Source organism: Orcinus orca, chromosome 3 (assembly GCF_937001465.1).
Source record: "Orcinus orca chromosome 3, mOrcOrc1.1, whole genome shotgun sequence".
NCBI classification, from domain to species: Eukaryota; Metazoa; Chordata; class Mammalia; order Artiodactyla; family Delphinidae; genus Orcinus; species Orcinus orca.
The window spans coordinates 92,769,074-92,789,101 of record NC_064561.1 but is presented as its reverse complement, the minus strand read 5'-3'; the positions used below and the strand labels follow the sequence as shown (position 1 = coordinate 92,789,101).

The following is a 20,028-nucleotide window of genomic DNA, read 5'->3' as shown; positions in this document are numbered from 1 at the left end:
ACTAGTAAGTGAACATCAGGCCTCTTTTTATGATAGCAGTTGAGGCTGTGATGCCTCATTTTTTTCCTTTTCCTCTACCAGGATGGTGAGTTCAGATGTGGGAAAGTTTCGTCATTGAGAGGGAACTCTAGAACAGCTAGTGAAGTTGATTGGCATTCTTTTCCTACAAAGTAGAAGGAACCCCTAACCTTCATGGACCTTAGAATAGATTGCACCTCCATGAACCACTCTGACCACTGCTCCAGTACCTGTGTAGGAACTGGCACACTCTTAGTAATCGATAAATGTCTGTGGAATAAATGAATGAGTCAGAGCTCAGGGATACGTGGAGATCTGTTATTTCTGGGCAGAACCGGGTGGTTCACCTTGAGATTTACAACTAGTAATAGCCCAACACTTTGCAGGGTCGCGACAGTGCAGATTGTAGAATGTATGACCCAGGAAATGAGATCACCATGGACAGGTGATGAATTTGCTGCTGAAAACCTCTCTCACTGAATAAAGAAGGCTCAGTGTTTGTTAGGGAGGTAAAAGGGGAGAGTTAAGTGAAGTCTAAGCACAATACAAAACCAGCTCTATAGTTCTGTGCTCCCTTCCTCTACACTTCTTTAACAGAAGAGGCCCTGAGAGTGTCCAGAAGGTTAGTTCAGTGTGGTCTGCTGGAAGAGGACTCTCATCTTTAGGGTGGAGTCACACATCCATCCAGAACACTGGCTGTGGGGTGCCGTTGTGCTCCAGGTTATCAATGGTGTTTTGCCAGTGGTCCCAGTTTGCCTCTCAGCAGTGTGACTAAGGCATTCATGACGGTGGAGCATCATCTGCTCTGGTTTCACAAGGGAATGAAATCTTCATAAGTGAAATGATTGCCTCTTATTACCTTAGAATGGTTTCCAGTCTAAGCTTTGTGCCTGAAAAGTGTTAGGATTATCTAGCTGGAAGTATTTTTAAACCCTTGATTTTACACTATCCTTGTTTATCCTCACTTTCATAGACTAAAATACAAACATAATTCGTGTTTGAAAAGGAGAAGGAGAAGATATTTAAGAGAATGTGCTTGATGAAAGGAAGGTCTCTTTGCCCCTTTTAAGCTGAAATTGGGAACCAGAGCCATTGACTGGAAAGAAAGGGAGAATGGCTGAATAGTTGTTGCCAGTGAAAATATGAGCCAGAGACTCATACCAATAGGCAATTAAAACAAGAGGGAGATTCATAACGTGCACAGAAGTTTTGGTGTCGTTGCCCGGTTCTAGCTCTTCTCCCTTCTCCACTCCAGCCCTTACTCAGATCACCATCACACACCAGTGTCCTTTGATTACTGGGGCAGGTAACAGCCTTCCTGTCTGAATTGTGTTTGATACAATTCCAGCAGGGAAAAATACTGCAGTCCAGTGGCTGAACAGGGAGAAATCTACAAAAGTTGGGTTTAAAATGGGTCCAGGCATTTTGAGGTCACTTTTATTGGATAAAGTCAGTGTCAGATATAGAACCCATTCTTGGACAGGAAAGAGTAGAAATTAGAAGATACTGCATGTTTGGCAGCCAGCGTTAAGAACTGTCAAGGAAAAACTAGGGTCTGTAGTTAGATGAATAAAACTTATTGACTAAGATACTTATAAACATGACCCAAGTAAGGGATTGTTATCAAGTACTTTACTAAGAAGGACTGTTTCATGTCCTTCATTGTCGTCACAGTGAAAGTTACCAAAAGGCTTACTGAGACCATGAGGGGAGAGTCTGTTCTTGTGCACCTTTGCCAGGTGGTTGCTGAACCTGTGTGCACTGTTGGCAGCACATGGTTGAACATTTAGCCTAGTGCCTGCTGCGTTGTAGGGACTCAGTTAACACTGGCTGAGAGAATGAATACTGGGCAGGGAACGGACCCACTGTTTGAAAGATGCGATCTCATGTACTTTCTGTGGTTGCATGGCTAAGAGAATTAGAATTTGAAAAGATGAATTCATTAACTAGCCCTCTCCTTTCCTGAATAGATATCCAGGATTTGGTGGCTTAGCTCTGAAAAACCTTTTTGAGAAAAAAAAAAAAGGGTTTTCTTTGCTACTTTGGCACTTCCAGCCCAAGGTCATGGGACATTTTCTTTGATAATATGTTCATTCTCTAGAGCTGAAAGCTACCTACTAAATATTAAATGCTTCACAGAAAGTAAGTACTTGGTAACTATTTCTTGATTTATTGATTGGATAGTCAATTAATATATCTACTCAACCAATTCAGTTAATAGAGCATCAAAAATTCTGCCTACATCTTCTTGGAGCCCTTCTCATCTTTGTAATTTTGATCCTTAGTCACCTGGATTTGACTGTTTCCAAAGCCTAGGTGCTCTGGACCGCAACTAAGGCTCCATTTCATGTGCCCTGTGGAGACTTAGGTCTAATTATACATCACAGAATGCCTCTGGCCTTTGGATATTTTGTTCATTTCTTGATAATAGAATCTCAAATTGTTCTGATCTTGTTATCAAGGTCTGGGAGTCAAGTCTCCATATCTTTTCATTTCATCTTCATTAAGCCTATGCTTTTTTTTTTCATGAGGACTCCTTTTGAAACTTTAATTTTCTTTTACAGGATTAATTGTCTACACTGTCACAATCAATTCAATCAGAAAGTCAATTAAATTTGTTTCTTTGGCATCATATAAACAATTCATCTGATAGTTAATGTGAATTTTTACCATATTGATCAGTATGCTTACGTTGTTCAGACAAACCCAGAGGGGCACTATGTCTTTGACTGATTGAATACAGTACTCTGCCTGTAGTCTGAGGATCAGATACTACTTTCCTTGTTATTTTCTATTTGTCACCTTCATGATAGAAATAACTAATAATTGGCTTGTTCCCTGATCTCTATTTTTCCATTTTTCTGTCTTTAATACTGACTGCATTTCTACTACATTAATTAAAACTTTCCAAATGGAATCAGGTTAAATTTTTTTTTCTTTCTGAATTACCATTCTTAGTAGTTTCCACACTGCCTCTCTGGTCTAATAAGTGTTTATTTTCTTCCTCTTCAACTAGGATTACTTTATATGTAGTGTATGGTTTGTATATCTGTATATCATTGGTAAAGATAAGAGTTTAATTCTCCTTTGACTAAACAGTTTGTTCTGAAATTGAAATTTTGAAAAGCAGAGTTACAGTGAACATGATTTCCAAGGCATCTGATGAAAGAAAAATATTCTGGATTAGACTGTCCGTTACTAGGCCATCAGAGAAGAAGTCGTTTGAGAGTTCATTTAGGGGTCATATGAAAACCATTTGTTTCTCAGCAAATGCCCTTTGTAATTAGCTGCAGTGTTTGCTAGATATTTATATTGTGCTGAACATTTCCTTCCAGGGAAAACTGAAAAAGACAAAACTGTGGTGATGAGTGTTGCTGGGGTTTAATTAGATCCGCAGCCCTCATGTAGCCAAGCGAGGGTTGCTGCTCTAAGAGTAGTCTTTCCCCCACTACTGTAGTGACATGTGGACGAGCACACCCTCTGTGCCCTCAGACAGTGCTGATTTTTTTAGGTAAGTTATTTTTGAGGGCAGCTATTTATCAGAAACACAGCTGGCAGAGTAACAAATATTTCTGAGAAAACTACTCTTGATAGTAGGTGTCAGAAATCTATCTAAATTTCATCACAAGGGCACTAAGTGGAGATGCTCAGCACCTACTTGGGGGTTGAAAACAGGCCCCAGCTCTCAGGAGCCTCATGACACCACTGCAGGTAGCTCTGGGGAAATAGCAGAGAAGATCGATATTGAGGGACCGTGTTCTCTGAGAAGAGAGACTGGGTTTGCATCCTGTCTTCTCCATTTCTTGGGTGTGTGATCTTGGGCAGGCTCCCTGACTGCTCCCCCTCAGCATTCTCATCTGTCAGACTGTGAGGGTGACGATAATAACAGCTACCCCAGATCCACTTAGTCCTTGTGTGCTGGACCCTGTTGCCATAGCTTTACAGGTATTGATGCACTTCGTCCTTGCGACAGCACTCTGAGGATTAAATGAGTGTGCCTGGAAAACATGCCTAAAATTAAAAAAAAAAAAAAATTACAATGAACTCTAGTATGCATTGCCATGGGAAACTGTGGGTCTCCAAATTTACATACTCTGCCCGTGTGGGTTCCAACAACCCTCATGCATTGCTCACAGTTCTCTTCCTTTGGAGTAGTATAGTTTTGCTGATTGGTTTGCAATGGAAGAAGGACTGAGGGGGAAAAGCCCAGAAGATGTCAATGTCAATGTATTCTGTTGTCGCAGAATGCAGTCAGGACTTGGAATGAAGTTCTGAGTTTCCAAAGCTGGCTTTTTCGCGTCAGTTGGAATATGTGATCCCTTTCCCAGGGAATTTAGCCTCCTAATTTGGCATTCCTTTTGCAGTTATCTTCACAACTCTTGAAGTATTTTTTGGGTGACTCCCAGTACCGAAACACCTTGTCTATTTGGGTTGGTGGCCGCCCCCATAGGTCTTCTCTGCTTCCCATGGTACTGCCTGGCTGAGGCTTTGTCAGGGAGAAGACTAATACTGAATCAGACCAAGCTGTACTCAGTGGGGCCGAAAATCCAGGTGGTGTACAGGGGCACGTCCATCCTAACCTTATTCTATTCCTCTTGTACTTTTAGCTTTTTGCCAGTTTTCATAGAGGACAGGTTACTGGAAGCCTCTTAGTGCCCTGTTTGTGACCTAAACACTTACAGCATGCAGATACGGATCTGGCTATATTTTCCCCCTTTTTAAAGCCAAACTTCTTATAAGAGAATCAACTAGCCTCTGATTTAAACCAGTTTTAATTACACCCTCTCCACAACAGAAACCATTTTCCCTCCAAATTTGGTGATCTGTTATGATGCTGTTTGCTGTTAAAGAGTTATCAGTCTTTGAATGACCAAGACGGTGCAAGACAAGCACTGAACTGTGAAATGTGTTTTGCTAAATGCTGAGCGGTTTGCAGCTGCTAGCAGAAGAGGGTGCATTGATGGAAAGCGAGAATAACTTCTTTCGGAATGAGCACTGTGGGAGAAAATACACACTTTCTGGAAAAGTCAGTCTTGCTCATGTCATCAATAGGAATGCTTTGAAATGTCCACAAGCTCATCAAAAGCAACTGGTTATCTCATCATTCATCCAGATCAAGAAGAACTCCAAATCCTTATGTCCAGATAAAAAATACCTACTGCACTAGGCTTTGATTGAGGGCTTTAGCGAAAGAAATCTGAGTTTTGAGGACTTATTCTTCCATGTTGTTGGTGAAAAAGTTTTATAAGATTTTAGTGGATGGTGCAGTAACTTCAGGACAAGAGGAAAGAAAAATCAGTATTCTTGGTGAGTAGAAATCAGACTTCTTATAGTTGTTTGAAACCCAGCATACCTAAAATTATTCAAACCAGCTAATAAAAGCAAGTCTAGATGTTTCCTATTAACCTTGGAATGTGCTTGGAAAAAGTCCTGCTAGTTCCAGATGTCTAGTATTGGAAAGCATATCAACAGCGTGACTCTCATTTGTGGCAGAGAATACAGTTCAAAAATTCCTAAGTGCAGTTTGGTGCACTGGGGCCCAATATGGTTTTCTTTCTTTCCTTCCTTCCATCCTTCCTTCGTTTTCCTGTTTTTCAGTCTTTTGCTCTCTCTCTTTCTTTCTTCCTCTCTTCCCTCCCTTCATTCCCTTTCATCCTTCCTTCTTCTTTTCTTTCACCTTAAAAGTAGGAGAAACATTGCAAGATGTGGTGTTTTTCTGATTTCTTGGTTACAAATGAAAACCAATTTATATAAGGGAATAAGGTGGTCCAGACTTAGAACTCAGACGTGTTAAGTAAATATTTATTCTGGTTCCACTCCAGGGAGGTAAAGATTTTATTAACATATTTGTTGAGGTCATGGGGCAAGGAGAAGCTTATGCTGTGCTTAAATGCCTGACGGGGCTTTTTTTTTTTCTTGCTAGTTAACAAAGGCCAGTATTTTTTTTCTGCTGAAAAGAGCAAATGTCTTGTTTTGTGGCCTGCACTTTCTTATTGTTCACTCACAAACTGCTTAATCTCAAACTAGAGTTTTTAAAAGCTGCTTTATTTTTTCCCTTTGTTCAGAAAATCTCTTCTTAGATATCCCTTATGAGATTTGTTTCCAAGCTTTCTTCTTGTACTTTTTCTCCTGGTTTACTTTGGGCTGTTATCAGCTTTTTGTACTTTGTTTTGTCTTCATCACTGAAAAGAAAAGTCGCCCATTAAAAGTCTAGATTTGAAGTGTTGAACTTAATTCCCGGAGTCCAGTCCACATTTTGGCTCTGATTCCTGTACCAGGCTGACCTCCAGCCCAGGGGAGGGTGCCTTGGCAGAAATCTGAGAATTCCTCGATCAGTAACTCCCTTTTTTGGATTTATGGAGCCTTTAGGTGGATTGCTTTGTGTTAGGCACGTTCCTGTTGGAAAGGAATGAGGCTGGGATGAGAGGAGTTTGCACAATACAAACGTTTGCAACTGACCTCGGGTTCAGCACACTGAGTTCGCCAGCTACTGCTTCACCCCTGCCTTGAACCACACGCCATCCAAACCCCCCAAACTCACATAGCGCATGGTTTCAAAGAGGGGTGACAGAGCAGAGTTGGGTAATGTTGTTAACCTTTTGTGACTTGCTCCTGACTTGATTCCTGGCTCCTCTAACTAAGTCTTTGTTCTTATTCATAGAAATCAAATTTTAAAAGACTCAGCAGCCAAACAAGCAGAATATTATATTGTGGAACAGAGTGACTGTGAAAGCTCTTTGTGCTGACGATTAATTTCACATGTAAACACTTTCATTTTGTTGCCAGTGAGGAGACTTCCTTTTCCTTTCTCTGCCTAGTTGAAATCTAGAAATGAAATTCCACAGCTGTCAGGCTCCCACATATTCATCAGCGGCCTCTCAAGATGGCTTCACAACCAGCAGAGGGAATCTAGAGGATTCCACTATTAAACTCTACACAGCTTGTTTCAAACACCCCAACTCACAAAGTAAAGAGATATGAATCCTTTGCCTGCCTGACCTGTAATCACGGGCAGTAGCATAATCTGCTGCATAATAGTAATAAAATGTGGACATTTTCTGTGCCCATAGTAAACATACGCACCCAAAGCAAAGTTAATACCAGTGGGCTTAACCAGTTTGTGAGCCATGAACCCGGTTGTCTCTCCCACCCTCATTTCTACAGATTAAGAACTTACCAGGCCATGGAAAAACCGGGAGTGTCAGCAAGTGTTGTAATAAAGCAGTGCCCTAAAAGGCCATGCCTTCCTTTCTAGCAGGAGGGCATTTGTGGTTGAGTGCAACAGTCAGGTGTTTGTAAGTCTTTCTCTGTGATTACCCATTGTTACCACAGCCAGCTCCTGTGTGTGTGTGTGTGTGTGTGTGTGTGTATTTAAGTTAGGTCGCTGCATGTTTCACTTAGTTCTCGAACCAGAATGTTGGCCAACTTAGGGACCAACTAACACTTTTATTTTACTTTCCAGAATCTGCAGAGGTGACGTACTCTATCTGAATGACCCAGTGTTCTGCATATTTATCTTTTGGTCTTCTAATTGCAGGTCATTTCCCCCACTGTGTACTCCATCTCCAAGCAGCATTCACAGGGTTAGGCAGATCTCTAAGAGTAGGTCTCTAGAGAGACAGCTCAGTGCATCATCTTTTGGCACCATCTAATCTTTGATGTAATGCTGTTCAGAGAAAATGACCTTGTAACTCATTTATGGTTTCAGTTTACATTCTGCCCTCTCCCATGACCAGTAACACCTGGGAGAAGACTGACTTTTGAGGGAGATTCTTAATAGCACCACTTCAAAGGGTATTTGCAGAAATGAAGAGCATGTATGTGCACATAAATTCTCCTTGTATTACAGTACTGGGTTTCACAACCTCCCAGCCAATTAGGCAGAATAGAACTTGGCTCCACGCGCGCGTGCACACACACACACACACACACACACACACATTGGCAGAGAGATGATAAAATATACTCCTTTGCTGCTCAAAGAATTAATTATGCAGGTTGGACATCTGCCACTCTAGTTCCCTCTCCTAATTGCTGGGGGTGGGCACCTATCCTTGGTAAGTCATAAAAAGGCCATTGTTTAAGCACATAGAATCCCACTAAGGGTAGAAAATAATATTATAATTATGGTCATTAACAAGCAAGCCATGCAACATCTTCATAGCAGGTTTCTGAGAAATTACGTTAACCAGCGAAATAAGCAGCATATATGTCTGTGGTATATTTAGGCTCCGAATAAAGCCATGACCCTGCTTTGAAGATTGTTCTCATATAACAGTCTCCCCAAAGAAATATTGATAAAGACAGTAAATGAGCAGGGGAAAATACGAATTTAGAAACAGGTACTAAATAGATATAGTTCAAAATTTACATGCAGTTTCGTAGAAGTGATAGGAAGCATGTCAATTAGATTGATTCTGTATGTGGACTATACTGTTGGAAAATAAATAGCAAGTTTTGCCATGAAAAGCTTGAGAGGTTAGAAAAAATAATTTGAATGATAATCTAGTTGGCATTTTGAGGGGCCAGGGTACCTTGCCTGAGTGGTCTCTGATTCCTCCACATTTTATTTTTCTAATTTGGCAATAATCATTGCAAGCTAATTGTCTTATAGACTTTAAAAAATGAAGTTATTTTTCACTATGCATTGCCCTGAGAATAAAACAAGCCTGGAAAGAAAGAAGGAAATAAAGATTACAAAAGGGAAAAACCATGAGCATTTTCTTCTAAACTTGTATGCAGTGATAGACAATTGAAACTTAAATGCCCAACCATCAAATACATTTAAGGGAATGAGGAAGAAATAGTACCTTTTCTCCATAAAACTATATTAGTGGGTTAAAATATATAAAGTATACTTGAAAGCAAAAAAAATTGGTTTTAACTAAGAATTGCTCATGGATATCTAAATACATATCTATCATGATTAGTGTATTTAAACCAACATGATTCTTCATGTTCTGTTGTTTCTAAACATAGTCATCAATGAGATAAATGTGGCATTATAGAAAAAGACGCATTGACTAACATATTCAATGAGCATAAACACTCAACCTTCCCCCGAATTCAAGCAAAACCTTTGCATGTTCTCCAATTTGAAACATTAAAATATTTCATCCCCTCTGTATTTTCACAAATACTGATGTTTTCTTAATTGCTGAGGCTATAGCTTGCTTCTCTGATTCCTGACATCTGGAAGAGCAGTATTCGAGAGGGTTTGAGGATTTTACTTGAGCAAAAACAAACAGTTGTTTATTTTATATATGGAAGACAGTTTTAAGAGAACACACTTCTCTTGTGAAGACTAAGACAAACTTTGGTTTACTTGTTTAATAAAACAACAGTTGTGAGGGATTCCCATGTGCTTACATTTCTGAGGTGCTCACACCACCACCACCACCAAGAGAGAACTTGGTGAAGTTTAAGAGAGGAAAAGTTAGTTTAACCGGTCTTCATGAAAAACACAAACTTGAATCCAGAAACCTGAATGCAAGGGATACAATTTAAACCATGTGTCCACTTTCGGAGCATCAGTTGACTAATACCAAGAAGAATGAACAGCTTTGGCGTCCAGCAAGCACAGATGCTCTCTGGAAAGATAGATCAACTTACCTTCTTTTCTGACCCACATATTATCAGCACTCAGAAGCCTCTATCACAGGATCATTGTCAGCTTCTGATATTCTGAACTAGGTAAGAAGCAGCCTGTGGGGTTGCATCTGTGTCGTTACTATTGTGGCCACTGAGAGCTGTAGCGAGATCTGGCCATGGAGGCGCCTCCCCCCACAGAGTTCATTACATCCTTACCCCTCAGCCTTCTGTCTTCCTTGGCTTGCATCTGGCAGCCATCACATACCCTCCTAGATCCCTCGCTGCCACCCTTACTTCCTCTCTTGACAGCACTAGTGGATGTCTTGCTAAATGTTGATTTTGTTTGTTTTTTTTAAATCTGTTGATGGATATTCCAACCTCTATTACAGTTGACATAACCTATACATTTTTAAAAATTGCACTTAAAACACACTGTGTTAGTTTCCTAGGGCTGTCAAAACAGAGTACCCCAGACTAGGTGGCTTAAACAACAGAAATTTATTTTCTCACAATTCTGGAGTCTCGAGATCTGAGGTCAAAGTGTCAGCAGGGTTGGTTTCTTCTGAGGCCTCTCACCTTGACTTGTAGATGGCTGTCTTCTCCCTGTGTCTTCACATGGTCTTCCCTCTGTGTAGATGTGTCCTGATTTCTTCCTCTTATAGGTACACCAGTCATAATGGATTAGGGCCCACCCATATGATCACATTTTAACTTAATTACCTCTTTATTACCCTATCTCCAAATACAGTTACATTCTGAAGTATTGGGGGTTAGGACTTCACATTTGGATTTTGGGGGAAACACAGTTCAGCCCATAGCACATGCTTTAAAATGATCTTTTAGAGCATCTATCGCCCCTGCTGTTTGCCTCCCCTGCCCCTTGATTTGAGTTCCTAGGAGTCAGGAACTCTATTTCTCTTCTTGTGATATCCAGAGTCTTTCTGTGTGCAGCACGCTGCTGGTATTTCACAAACTCATGGTGAATGCCCGCATGGACAAACGTATTCTAAGTTATTTGAGAGTAAGGATAATGATTGTCATTGATTTTTTTCCTCAAGTCCTTCATGTTAAGAGTCTTCAAAACACCACAGGTATAGGAATGAACAAAGCTGTAATGTAGGTAGCATATATTTCTAATAATCTACCACCTTTTCCCCAAACCAAAAAATAAAAGTTTAACTACTCCCCTTTAGATTCTGTGTCCAGGGATATACTGAGTTCTTAGAGACCAGCCAGACAGGTGTTAAGAATGTAATTGAGATTCTTATATGTCCCTGCCATTTTGGGCTTAAAATTCTGACTCAGAAGGAGACAAGATGAATTTACCACAAGGCCAAAGTGACATTTATTTTTCCTAACATATACACTGATTACTTTATGATTCACACACTAAGAAAATGCCTAATTAGAAATGCCCTTGGTCAATCTGTAGCTAAATTAATATGTTTCAAAAGAACAAATTTGAAGTAGGGAAGGAACTTTCCTTAGTCATGGATTTGCCGGCAGATACTCATTGGCATACAGTCGCTGGCTGTTTTTCTTTAAAAAAAGGAAAGTTCTTGGAAAAAAAACTTGTAATAAGTATTGTAACAGTAAGTATAATAATTTCTGAGGGGTAAGCTATTTTTCCCTACAGATCAGACTTGGGTGGCTTCAGTATTCATGTTTTGGACCTAGAAGTTAAATGCTAATGTAGTGTCATTTTGTTAAAGTAGAATATCATAAAAAAGCATAAGAAAACAGATACAACATTTACTTGATTTTGCTTTTCATTGCATCCATGTGTCTACTATGTTTCTACATGTATTTCTATCAATGTTTTTGGTTTACAGTAGAGTATTATTTCTTGCTGATACGTGTCATGTTTTTAATTATACTTAAAGCACGCCTTGAAAAGCAGTAATGTAGAGATGTCATCGTCTTTTATCTATTTATTTGAGTGAATTTACAGTAGGTCCCAATTTGAGATCTCCTATAATTTCCCAAAGTGGGATTCTGTGTGCTGTAACTTTCTTTTAAGCCTTAAACAAAGCTTGTGTATCTAAGATGGCAGTTTTGTTCTTTTCACCCATTCCTGGTTCAGGGGAATGTCAGTGGTGGCTGTTTGTCCCAGACAAGGCAGATGGTGGCATTCTCCTAGAAGGAACTGAGCAGAGCAGGGAAAGCTGAGCAAGAGGCAGGAGTTTGGGGTTGGGGGAACCGCATGGCCCAGAAAGCAGACCCCGTCCGAAGTCAGAAAACAGGCCCAGTTCTTGCAGCATGAGCTCTCAAATATTTAAGACCTAAATGTGTGTGGTGGCTGTGGACTGGTGTAATTTTGAAAGAGAGGTGGTAGGCAATTTGCATTCTGGGATAATTCGAGGGCATCAGGATGGCGGAAAGAACCCAGCTTCAGAACCTGGGAGCCTGGCTTGAGTTTGAGTCCTATCCTACACTGTGTGACTTTGGGCAAGTCATGTGACCTTTCTGAGTTTCAGTTTCCTCTTCTCTGTAATGATAAGACCTATTTACAACCTACCTTCAGGATAAATTAGGTAATGCATGTAAGATTGCTTCGTACAGTGGGATGTGCCATAAATGTCCCTGGGGTTGAGCAAAGATAGTTTCTGTTAGACTCTCCCACAAAACAGGCACAGCCGTCACATTTTGTGCCTCAGACCCCCTGACCGAAGTGACTGATGGGGACATTGAAAACATTGCAGTCAGCCCGATGATTAGGCTACCACATCTAGTGCTTTCAAACATAAACAAAAAAAGACATACAAGTCTGTTAACCAATTAATGAGGTGTAATTCTTAATATTATTTATTAAATGTGAAGCTCATTTACAGCATCTAGAGAATCAGATCTGGAGGGAATCTTACCTAATTTTCTCCCCTCCCTTCAAGCAGGGCTGTATCAAATGTAAATTAGCCCTGACAGATGGTTGTTGGATTCGGTTTCTAAATTTCTTAAAGAAGATTTCACAGTTTTCCTCTCTAAATTCTTTTAGTAATTTAACAATTCTTATGCCAAGTTCTTCCTTACAGCTGACCTAAATCTGTAGTTGTAATTTAAGTCCTTATCCCCTCTCCTGCCTTTACCAGAGATGGAGAACAGCTAGTCAGCAACCTTCTTAGGATCGTCATAACCCTTTTTAATATTGAAAGAAGAGTTGCTCAGTGGGACTCACTCTCTCCACCTCGTCCCACCCCTGCCCCACCCCCATATGCAACAGCTAGCGTTCTCTGAATCATTCATGGCGATGCCACCAGTCCCCTGCCCTGCCCCTCTCTGAGACACTTGGCTACTTTCAGGTAGCTGGGCAGAGTATGTTGTCAGCGGACATGTGGATCTGGGGAGGATGCAGGCTGCTTCTTCCTTTCCTCCATATGTTTTGTGCATAATTGAGCCTTCTAATAAATGAATCAGGATTTAACAGTGTTTGGTGGGTACATGACACATTTATCTCATAAACATGGAGTTTTGCAAGGATGCTTATCACAGGTTGCTTTGAAAATTAGGCCTCCCCAGTGCCTTCGTTTGCTCAGGCAGTAAGCCACGAAGCTACCACTTTGCATGCTAAAAGATAGCACTGATTGATATCTCTGCTCTGCTGGACTTGGTCTTGGAAGACATTGAGCTAAAACTCTCCTGAGTGCAGTGTACATTCAGAAGCACACTGACAGTCTGAAGAACTGACGGGCTTCCCCAGCACTCTAAGTTGCAATTGGCAAATAAGTGACCATTGAGGGGAATTGAGCTCATTAAGCTGTTCCCAAGTGGTTTCAGAGTGGATCCAGTTTTTAATCTGAATGTGTGTACTTTTATATCTCTCTAGGTTTCTTACCCAGAGCTTTCTGTCTGGGTCAGTCAAGAACCATTTCCAAACAAGGAAATGGAGGGAAGGCTTCCTAAGGTAAGATCTCTAGCTGACATTTTGTTAAGGTTTTTTGGTTTTTGGTTCTTTTCCATTTAGAAACAATTTCAAAACCCAATTATTTCTAATTTTAATACTCATTATTGTCTACTATAAGAATCCATTAACCTGATACTATTATGACCTTGGAAATAACATATACTACAAAAAGAAAAAGAATATCCTAAAGTCCTGTGACTCTTACAGTTCATACTATCTTTCTTTCTTGACAAGTCCAAAGTCCAAAGCAAATTTTCATTTAAGAATCATGGAACCAATTTGTCAAATGTACCTTTTGCAGGTTTTTATTTTGTTCGTTCCATTCCTGGGTGGATAAACTCAAATATGAAGATATCTAACTAAAAGTTATCTTAAGATTATAAGATGGTGACAGTTTTGTCTGGTAATAATACCTGACTATCTGATAAGATTACCCATGAAACAAAACAGAAAGAATATAAAAAAGCTGTTATATTTTTTCTTATAATTTTTAGCCTAAAAATATTTTCTATAAACATGCTTTCATTGTTCAGACATCTTAAGGCGTGACAATTCTCTGCCTTAAGAAAATTTGTAAAATTTACATTTTAGATTTTAGCAGCATTTCAAAACAGCAACAACAACAACAAAAACATTTACCAGTTTTTACTGTAGATACCTTTGGACTTTCCCGTTAGGGTAAATATCAATTTGACCTTAAGCAAGGAGGACTGTACTTTTTACCACTGACCAATTGATTTTGCAATTAAAAAAAAAAAATAGAGTCCATTGAAAATAAAATTTCCATTTAAAAATTTCTTAAGTGTAATTGACCAATGGAGAGGACTCCCCAGCTACTACTGTCATTTCAACTTTGGGAAACTATCTTACTTACCCTTAATGGTTTCAGCAATTTCTTATCTTTTATTAACAGGCAGACATTAGTTAAAGAGATTATGTCTACTGGCAGTTTGCACTGGAAGAAAACAGTTCTAAATCACTTTTAATCTTTCAGAGAATTTCTGAAGGTCAAGGTTGAAATCATTGGCAGCAAAGTGGGTGAACCAAATGATTTGGGCCCTGCCTGACCTAGAGTTGCTCTGATCTTGTAGAGTTGGAGTGGAGCTGCGCTAAAATACTGGAGCTTTACTTAAAACACACCCACACCCCACCTCCTCAGCAGGACCACACCACCGGGGGCGCCGTATAGTCTAGACATTCTTTACTGGGCCACCTCAAGGCATAATTCCCCTGAGTAGCTGAGAGGAAGATGTGATTATGGAAGAGAAGGGGGAGAGTATAGTCTTTTCATTAATTCCTGCCCCATTGAGGCATCCAGAGGTCCTCTCTTTGATACTGGTGGTATCAACCAGAGGGGTAGACTGGGCAAGTTCCTCAGTGAGGTCAACAGTGCCTCCCTTTCCTCTTGGAAGGCCAGTCTGTGTCCTAGGCCTTCCCTGCATTGAGGTATGCTCCAGGGGGCTGGCATAGTGGATCCTGGAATTCAGGTCTTCTGTTATTTTGAGTTCTTTCCTCTCTAAATGTATGAATAGTATTTCAAGCATAATATATTTGTCCTTTTTCTAGCTGTTGCCTTCTGGAAAAGCACGTCTTTGCATAATCATATGGAAAACAATCTTGGCTTACTTGGCCCAAAGCACATTATTGAGTAACTGGGGGATTCATGTACTAACAGTCATGAGCAGAGAGGGCCATCCTACATGAGGTACATCAGCGAAGGGACGTCTAGGAGCACATCCCCTCCTCCAGCCTTCTGGATTACTCAAGTTCCTCAGTCCTGTAGGGACCATTATATGGTGGATGATAGAGGAAGATATGACACTGTGTGTATGAATTCTTGCAAGGCCTTACTTGTGGGGAGTAAGACATCTTTGTGTCTCCTCTTCAAATTACCTCCTCCCCTTGCTGCAGAAGCTTGAAATTCCTTTAATGGGGGCAGAAATATCTTTTTTTGTTGTTAATGAAGGACAGGAGGTAGGGACTGAAATCTAGTAAATTCCAGCCTCCAAAGGGAGTATACACAGAACTTTATCTCCCCAGGAGCTCCCCAGGGTGCCTCGTAGCAGAACTCCCTGCATGGTTTACCACTACTGCCTTGTTATCCTCCAGTTATTTAGGTGTCTCCCATACAGCAAATTAATTAAGGGCAGGCTGGAGGGACTGCTTTTGTCTCCGTTGACTTAAAATCTAATAGAGTGCTCAATCCATATAGTAGGCACACAAAACATGAATAATGAAGGGAAGACATGCGTGAACATTTTGGGTCCTTGAAAGAGAAAAAAATAGTAAACGTGATAAATTCAAATCTGAAATAATCTCCTTCACATTTTTTTTCCTGAAAGGACTTCTTTCCCAGTTACCCAGATCCCACCCAGCTCTTTATTTCATTTTGTTGTATATTTTTTTATGGAGATAAGAGATTAGTAAAACTGAGACTTATATAAGGACCAACTGATGTTCTATATATTCACTTCACAGTAAGTCTGAAGGAGGCAGTGTTAAGGCCAGCCATGCAAAGAGTATAGCTGTTGAGTGAAATGTGTTATGAACTTTGATTTCCCTTTCTAGGCCTATGACAGTTAACAGCCATTGAATTCTTCATTTGCCCAAAACTTAAGCTTGTCATATCCTGAACCATGATGCTAACTGGTTGATAGGGGAGGAGAAACAGACATTAAAGACATCAGGATTACAGTGGATTTCTTTTTTTAAGTAGTGGGATTGCATGCCAAAATCTCAAGATTGAAATTATTTTCACAAGTGAAGGGAACTGCCCAATACAATGCTTTTGGATATTTATCTAGATCCTTAAGTGTGTGTAAATGATGAATTATATTTTAATTTAATTTTCTGGTTTGGTTCTGTTGGTATTTAATGATACCAAAACAACCTCTAAATCACAAACTAAGACTGGAGCATTAAAGTACGTACTGAGTGGATTTCATATACGTTCTAAAAATGTTACATGCTCTCAAAGTCTGAGATTTTTTAAACATATTTAGGTATAACAGATGTTTAATATGGGAACCCTATACAGTAAATAAGACTTCTTAAAGTTGAATTATCTGTTACATTTAGTTCACGCTGGTGGCTGCTGAAAACATTTATTTGGTTTCAAGTTGCTTGGAAGTCCCTGACTTCTGAATTTAAAAAATTTGAATAAAGTAATTTTCAGATCACAAAGCAAGATTATCACTTTAACCCAAGTACTTATATTCAGTCAAATTGGCTTATTATAACTATCCTGTTAGAACATGTAACCTGAACAAAAAGGAAAAGAAAAAAAAAACAGATCTTTTAAAACCATAGTGGATAATTTTTTTTGAGACAACTCCAGTAATTAAGTGTTAGGCTAAAAGAGACTCTTGTCAAATGTTCACTGTATTCATTTCTGAATGAGGCATAAAGTCTAGTTGTGATAAGACCTTTATTTTGCATCATCGTTTGGGCAAATGGGCTTCATTGTCCTGTCCTCTTGCTGTTTGGTTGTGATGGGGAGCTTCTCCCCGTGGGTACTCAAAGGATCATCAGTCACAGTGCGTTTGGATTCTCCTAGTCAGAACCACGAAACCCTCACTCATCAGGATCGTGAGGAGAGACTAGAAGAGCCCCAGTCAGTCCAATCTAGCTGAATCTCACTCTCTTCTGGCCTTGGTTTCCCACTAGTTTCCTCTTTTCTGCAGCTGCCACCTTCCCACCCCCAGCCCACATGATTTCCCTCCCAGACACTCCCCTGCCTTTGGTACCCACTTCTGGTTCTTACTATAAGGCCCATAGGGACTGTCCCAGTTGCTTCTAGAATAAACTGTACATAAATTACATTTGTGCAGTTGTGGCATGCTTTAAATATTTTTATTATGTATTAGAAAACAAGTATCCCCACCACGGCCGCTGAACTCTTTAAAAAAAGTGTTAGCACTCCTAGGAACACCTCTCACCCAGTCTTTTGTCGGGGGTCCTATCGGGTCCTGGAAACTGTCTTCAGGAACCTGACTCTGGGGAGTGCTGTCTCCTGCATGGCTGGGCCCAGCCATTAGGGATGTGCTTGATGCCACTGCAGCCACGGCAGCTAGTGTTTAATTACTTCATGCCCCGACAGACCTAATATTTACATTCAGGTGAACTGTGTTTAATATGTAAGCTCTGCAAAACACCAGGAGTTCAGGGATAAAAGGCGGGAGAGAGAAGCAAAAGTTTTCAAATGGTTTTAGGAGCGTGACTCAGTGTGTCTCTTTTCTGTGTGTGTCTGTCTGTGTGCTCTTCAGGGAAGACTTCCTGTCCCAAAGGAAGTGAGCCGCAAGAAGGATGGCCAGACCGAGGCTGCCTCCCTGCATCCACTTGGCAGCAGTGAGCTCCACTCCCCGGGAATCAGTTACCTCCTCTCTTTTTAATCACCTCCATTTGTATTACACATGGTGTATGGGTATTGATGAGGTCATGGTATCATATATGGGATTTTTTTCTGTGTAAATCATCAAGTATAAGAAGAAACTATGGGACTCTGAGCCTTGCTTTAGAGAATTACAGTGGACAAATAGGTATCATCAAACCAGTTTTTAATCATTCTGACTCAAGTGAAAACGCTCAGAATTTCACACTGTGAATCCACGTTTACAACCCTTACAGGTGGGCCTTCAGGCCTGGTTTGCTACGACGATGTCTTCCACAACTCAAACCCCCTCTGCTCTCACACAACCGGTCCACTTCTGCCTTTTCACTCACACAGCTCCCGACTGCTTCTTGCAGAGGCTGAGAGTCCCCATTTTTTTTTTTTTTTTCATTTAGATGTAACAAGCCTAGTAGTTTATGTTCATCAATTGTCTGTATATCTCTATATTTTATCCATGTACTCTTTCGATGTATAGAAGTAGTTTGAAACTCATTGTTTCCTTGTGGTAAGTGATCGAGATGCTGCCACAGGACCTGAGACACTGATGAATGGTGCTATTTTGGACTTTCAACATGCTCCTTGGCAAGGTAGCTCTGATGGAGTTATTTTTTATTTTCATGTTCTAAGAAGGTGTTGGTACTCTGTTTCCCCGAATGTTGTTCTCTAGACTGGATTGACTTGTTCTCCTTGTGTCTTCAGTGTGGCTTTCTTCTTCAGCGTTGTAGGTTGAGTGAGTGCCACCACAGAGCGGTAGAGACCCATGTCTCATGGGCTGGCACTCCTGGACACGCAGTCACTGTAGCGGGAGCAATCACAAAACTGTAATTTCCTTACCAAATCTCTTCCTTTCCATAGCCTCGCCTGCCTCACTTAGAGAACGAAAAGCAATAATTTGACAGGCATTTTTAGGTGTCTCTTTTGGTTCTTTTCATTTGAAAGAATATTTGGGGAAGAAAGGGCAAACTTTTTTTTTTTAACAAATGCCCTCTGAAAAAAATCTAAAAAACTGACATCTCAGTAGGAACATGAAAATTAGACCTTTCCCAAAAATTAGGTTGGAAAAAAATGTTTTTACAAATTTTTTTTTTTTTTAAAGGCAGAGCACTCTCTTTCGGCAGTTCTGATAAGCAAGGTGTAGATTTTACATTTTTGTCCTTGCTCCCAATGAAATGGATAAACAAAAATACAATCAGACAATACCATCCACTCATGGAATGTTGTTGTGTTAGCCAGTCTGAAAGCCCACCTTAATTTTTATATAACTGTCTTTTAGCTCTTCCTTTGACAGGGCAGGCTTTGTTCTGAACTGTCCCGCTTCTGACTGTTACACATCAACCGACGCATGCACTGCACTTCTTCGTTCTCTTCTCGCTCCCCCATTGGCCTGAGTTTCCTGTGCATTTACCCCCCTCCCTCCTTTGTTAGAATAGGTATATCCGCTGTGTAAATAGAGCAAGAAAACAGTATTCTGCATCTGTGGCATTTCCGTAGAGTTGCAGTTGTGTACTGCTGAATATGCAGGCTTTTGTAGCAATGTGATCTTTACTGATGCACTCACAACAAGTACCCAATGTATTTTAGCTATTTTAGTAGTATTCAATAAATATGCAAGCTGTATGGTAACTGGCTTGGCTCGTCATTGGAAAGGCCTACTTTTGAATGCTTTCACTTGTTCATGTTAATTCATGTGCTCTCAGAGCCCCAAAAGTAGACCCAAGGACAAATATCAAAAGAGATAGAATCAGCTCTGCCTTTCATGCATTTTCCCTTCTGAGGGTTTTATGAGATTAGGGGCTAGGCAGTGGCTCATTAGGATGGTATTTGCAGAGCTGCCTCTGGGTACAAAGGAGAATTAAACCGAAACCCTTTTATTTCTATATTTTTTCTCTTTCAGGGCACTCCCACACACCTCAAAACACTCTTTTTTACCCCTTGCCATAAAGACCTACTCTGTGGTATTCTTTACCCATCTCAAAAGATACCTGACCTTGCTGCTTCATGGAATATTTACACACACACACACAAAAGTGTACAAATATATAAGACAAAAGGCTTTATCCACTTGTAAGTGGATAAAAATTTGAGATAGGATTTTAAATCATGAATTCATATATAGCCAGCTACCTGGAAT

General features: G+C 40.3%; 1 protein-coding gene across 2 annotated transcripts in view; it reads left to right on the top strand.

Moving 5' to 3' along the window:
• NREP (neuronal regeneration related protein) overlaps positions 1-19,520 on the top strand; it is a 30,073-nt gene extending 10,553 nt beyond the window's left edge. For both annotated transcript variants that reach the window (XM_049707515.1, XM_033423781.2), the window contains exons 4-5: positions 13,430-13,507; positions 17,773-19,520. In XM_049707515.1, coding sequence (XP_049563472.1) covers positions 13,430-13,507; positions 17,773-17,898 — 204 coding nt within the window. In that variant the 3' untranslated portion in view covers positions 17,899-19,520. The remainder of the gene's footprint in view (positions 1-13,429; positions 13,508-17,772) is intronic.
• Positions 19,521-20,028: the final 508 nt, after the last annotated feature.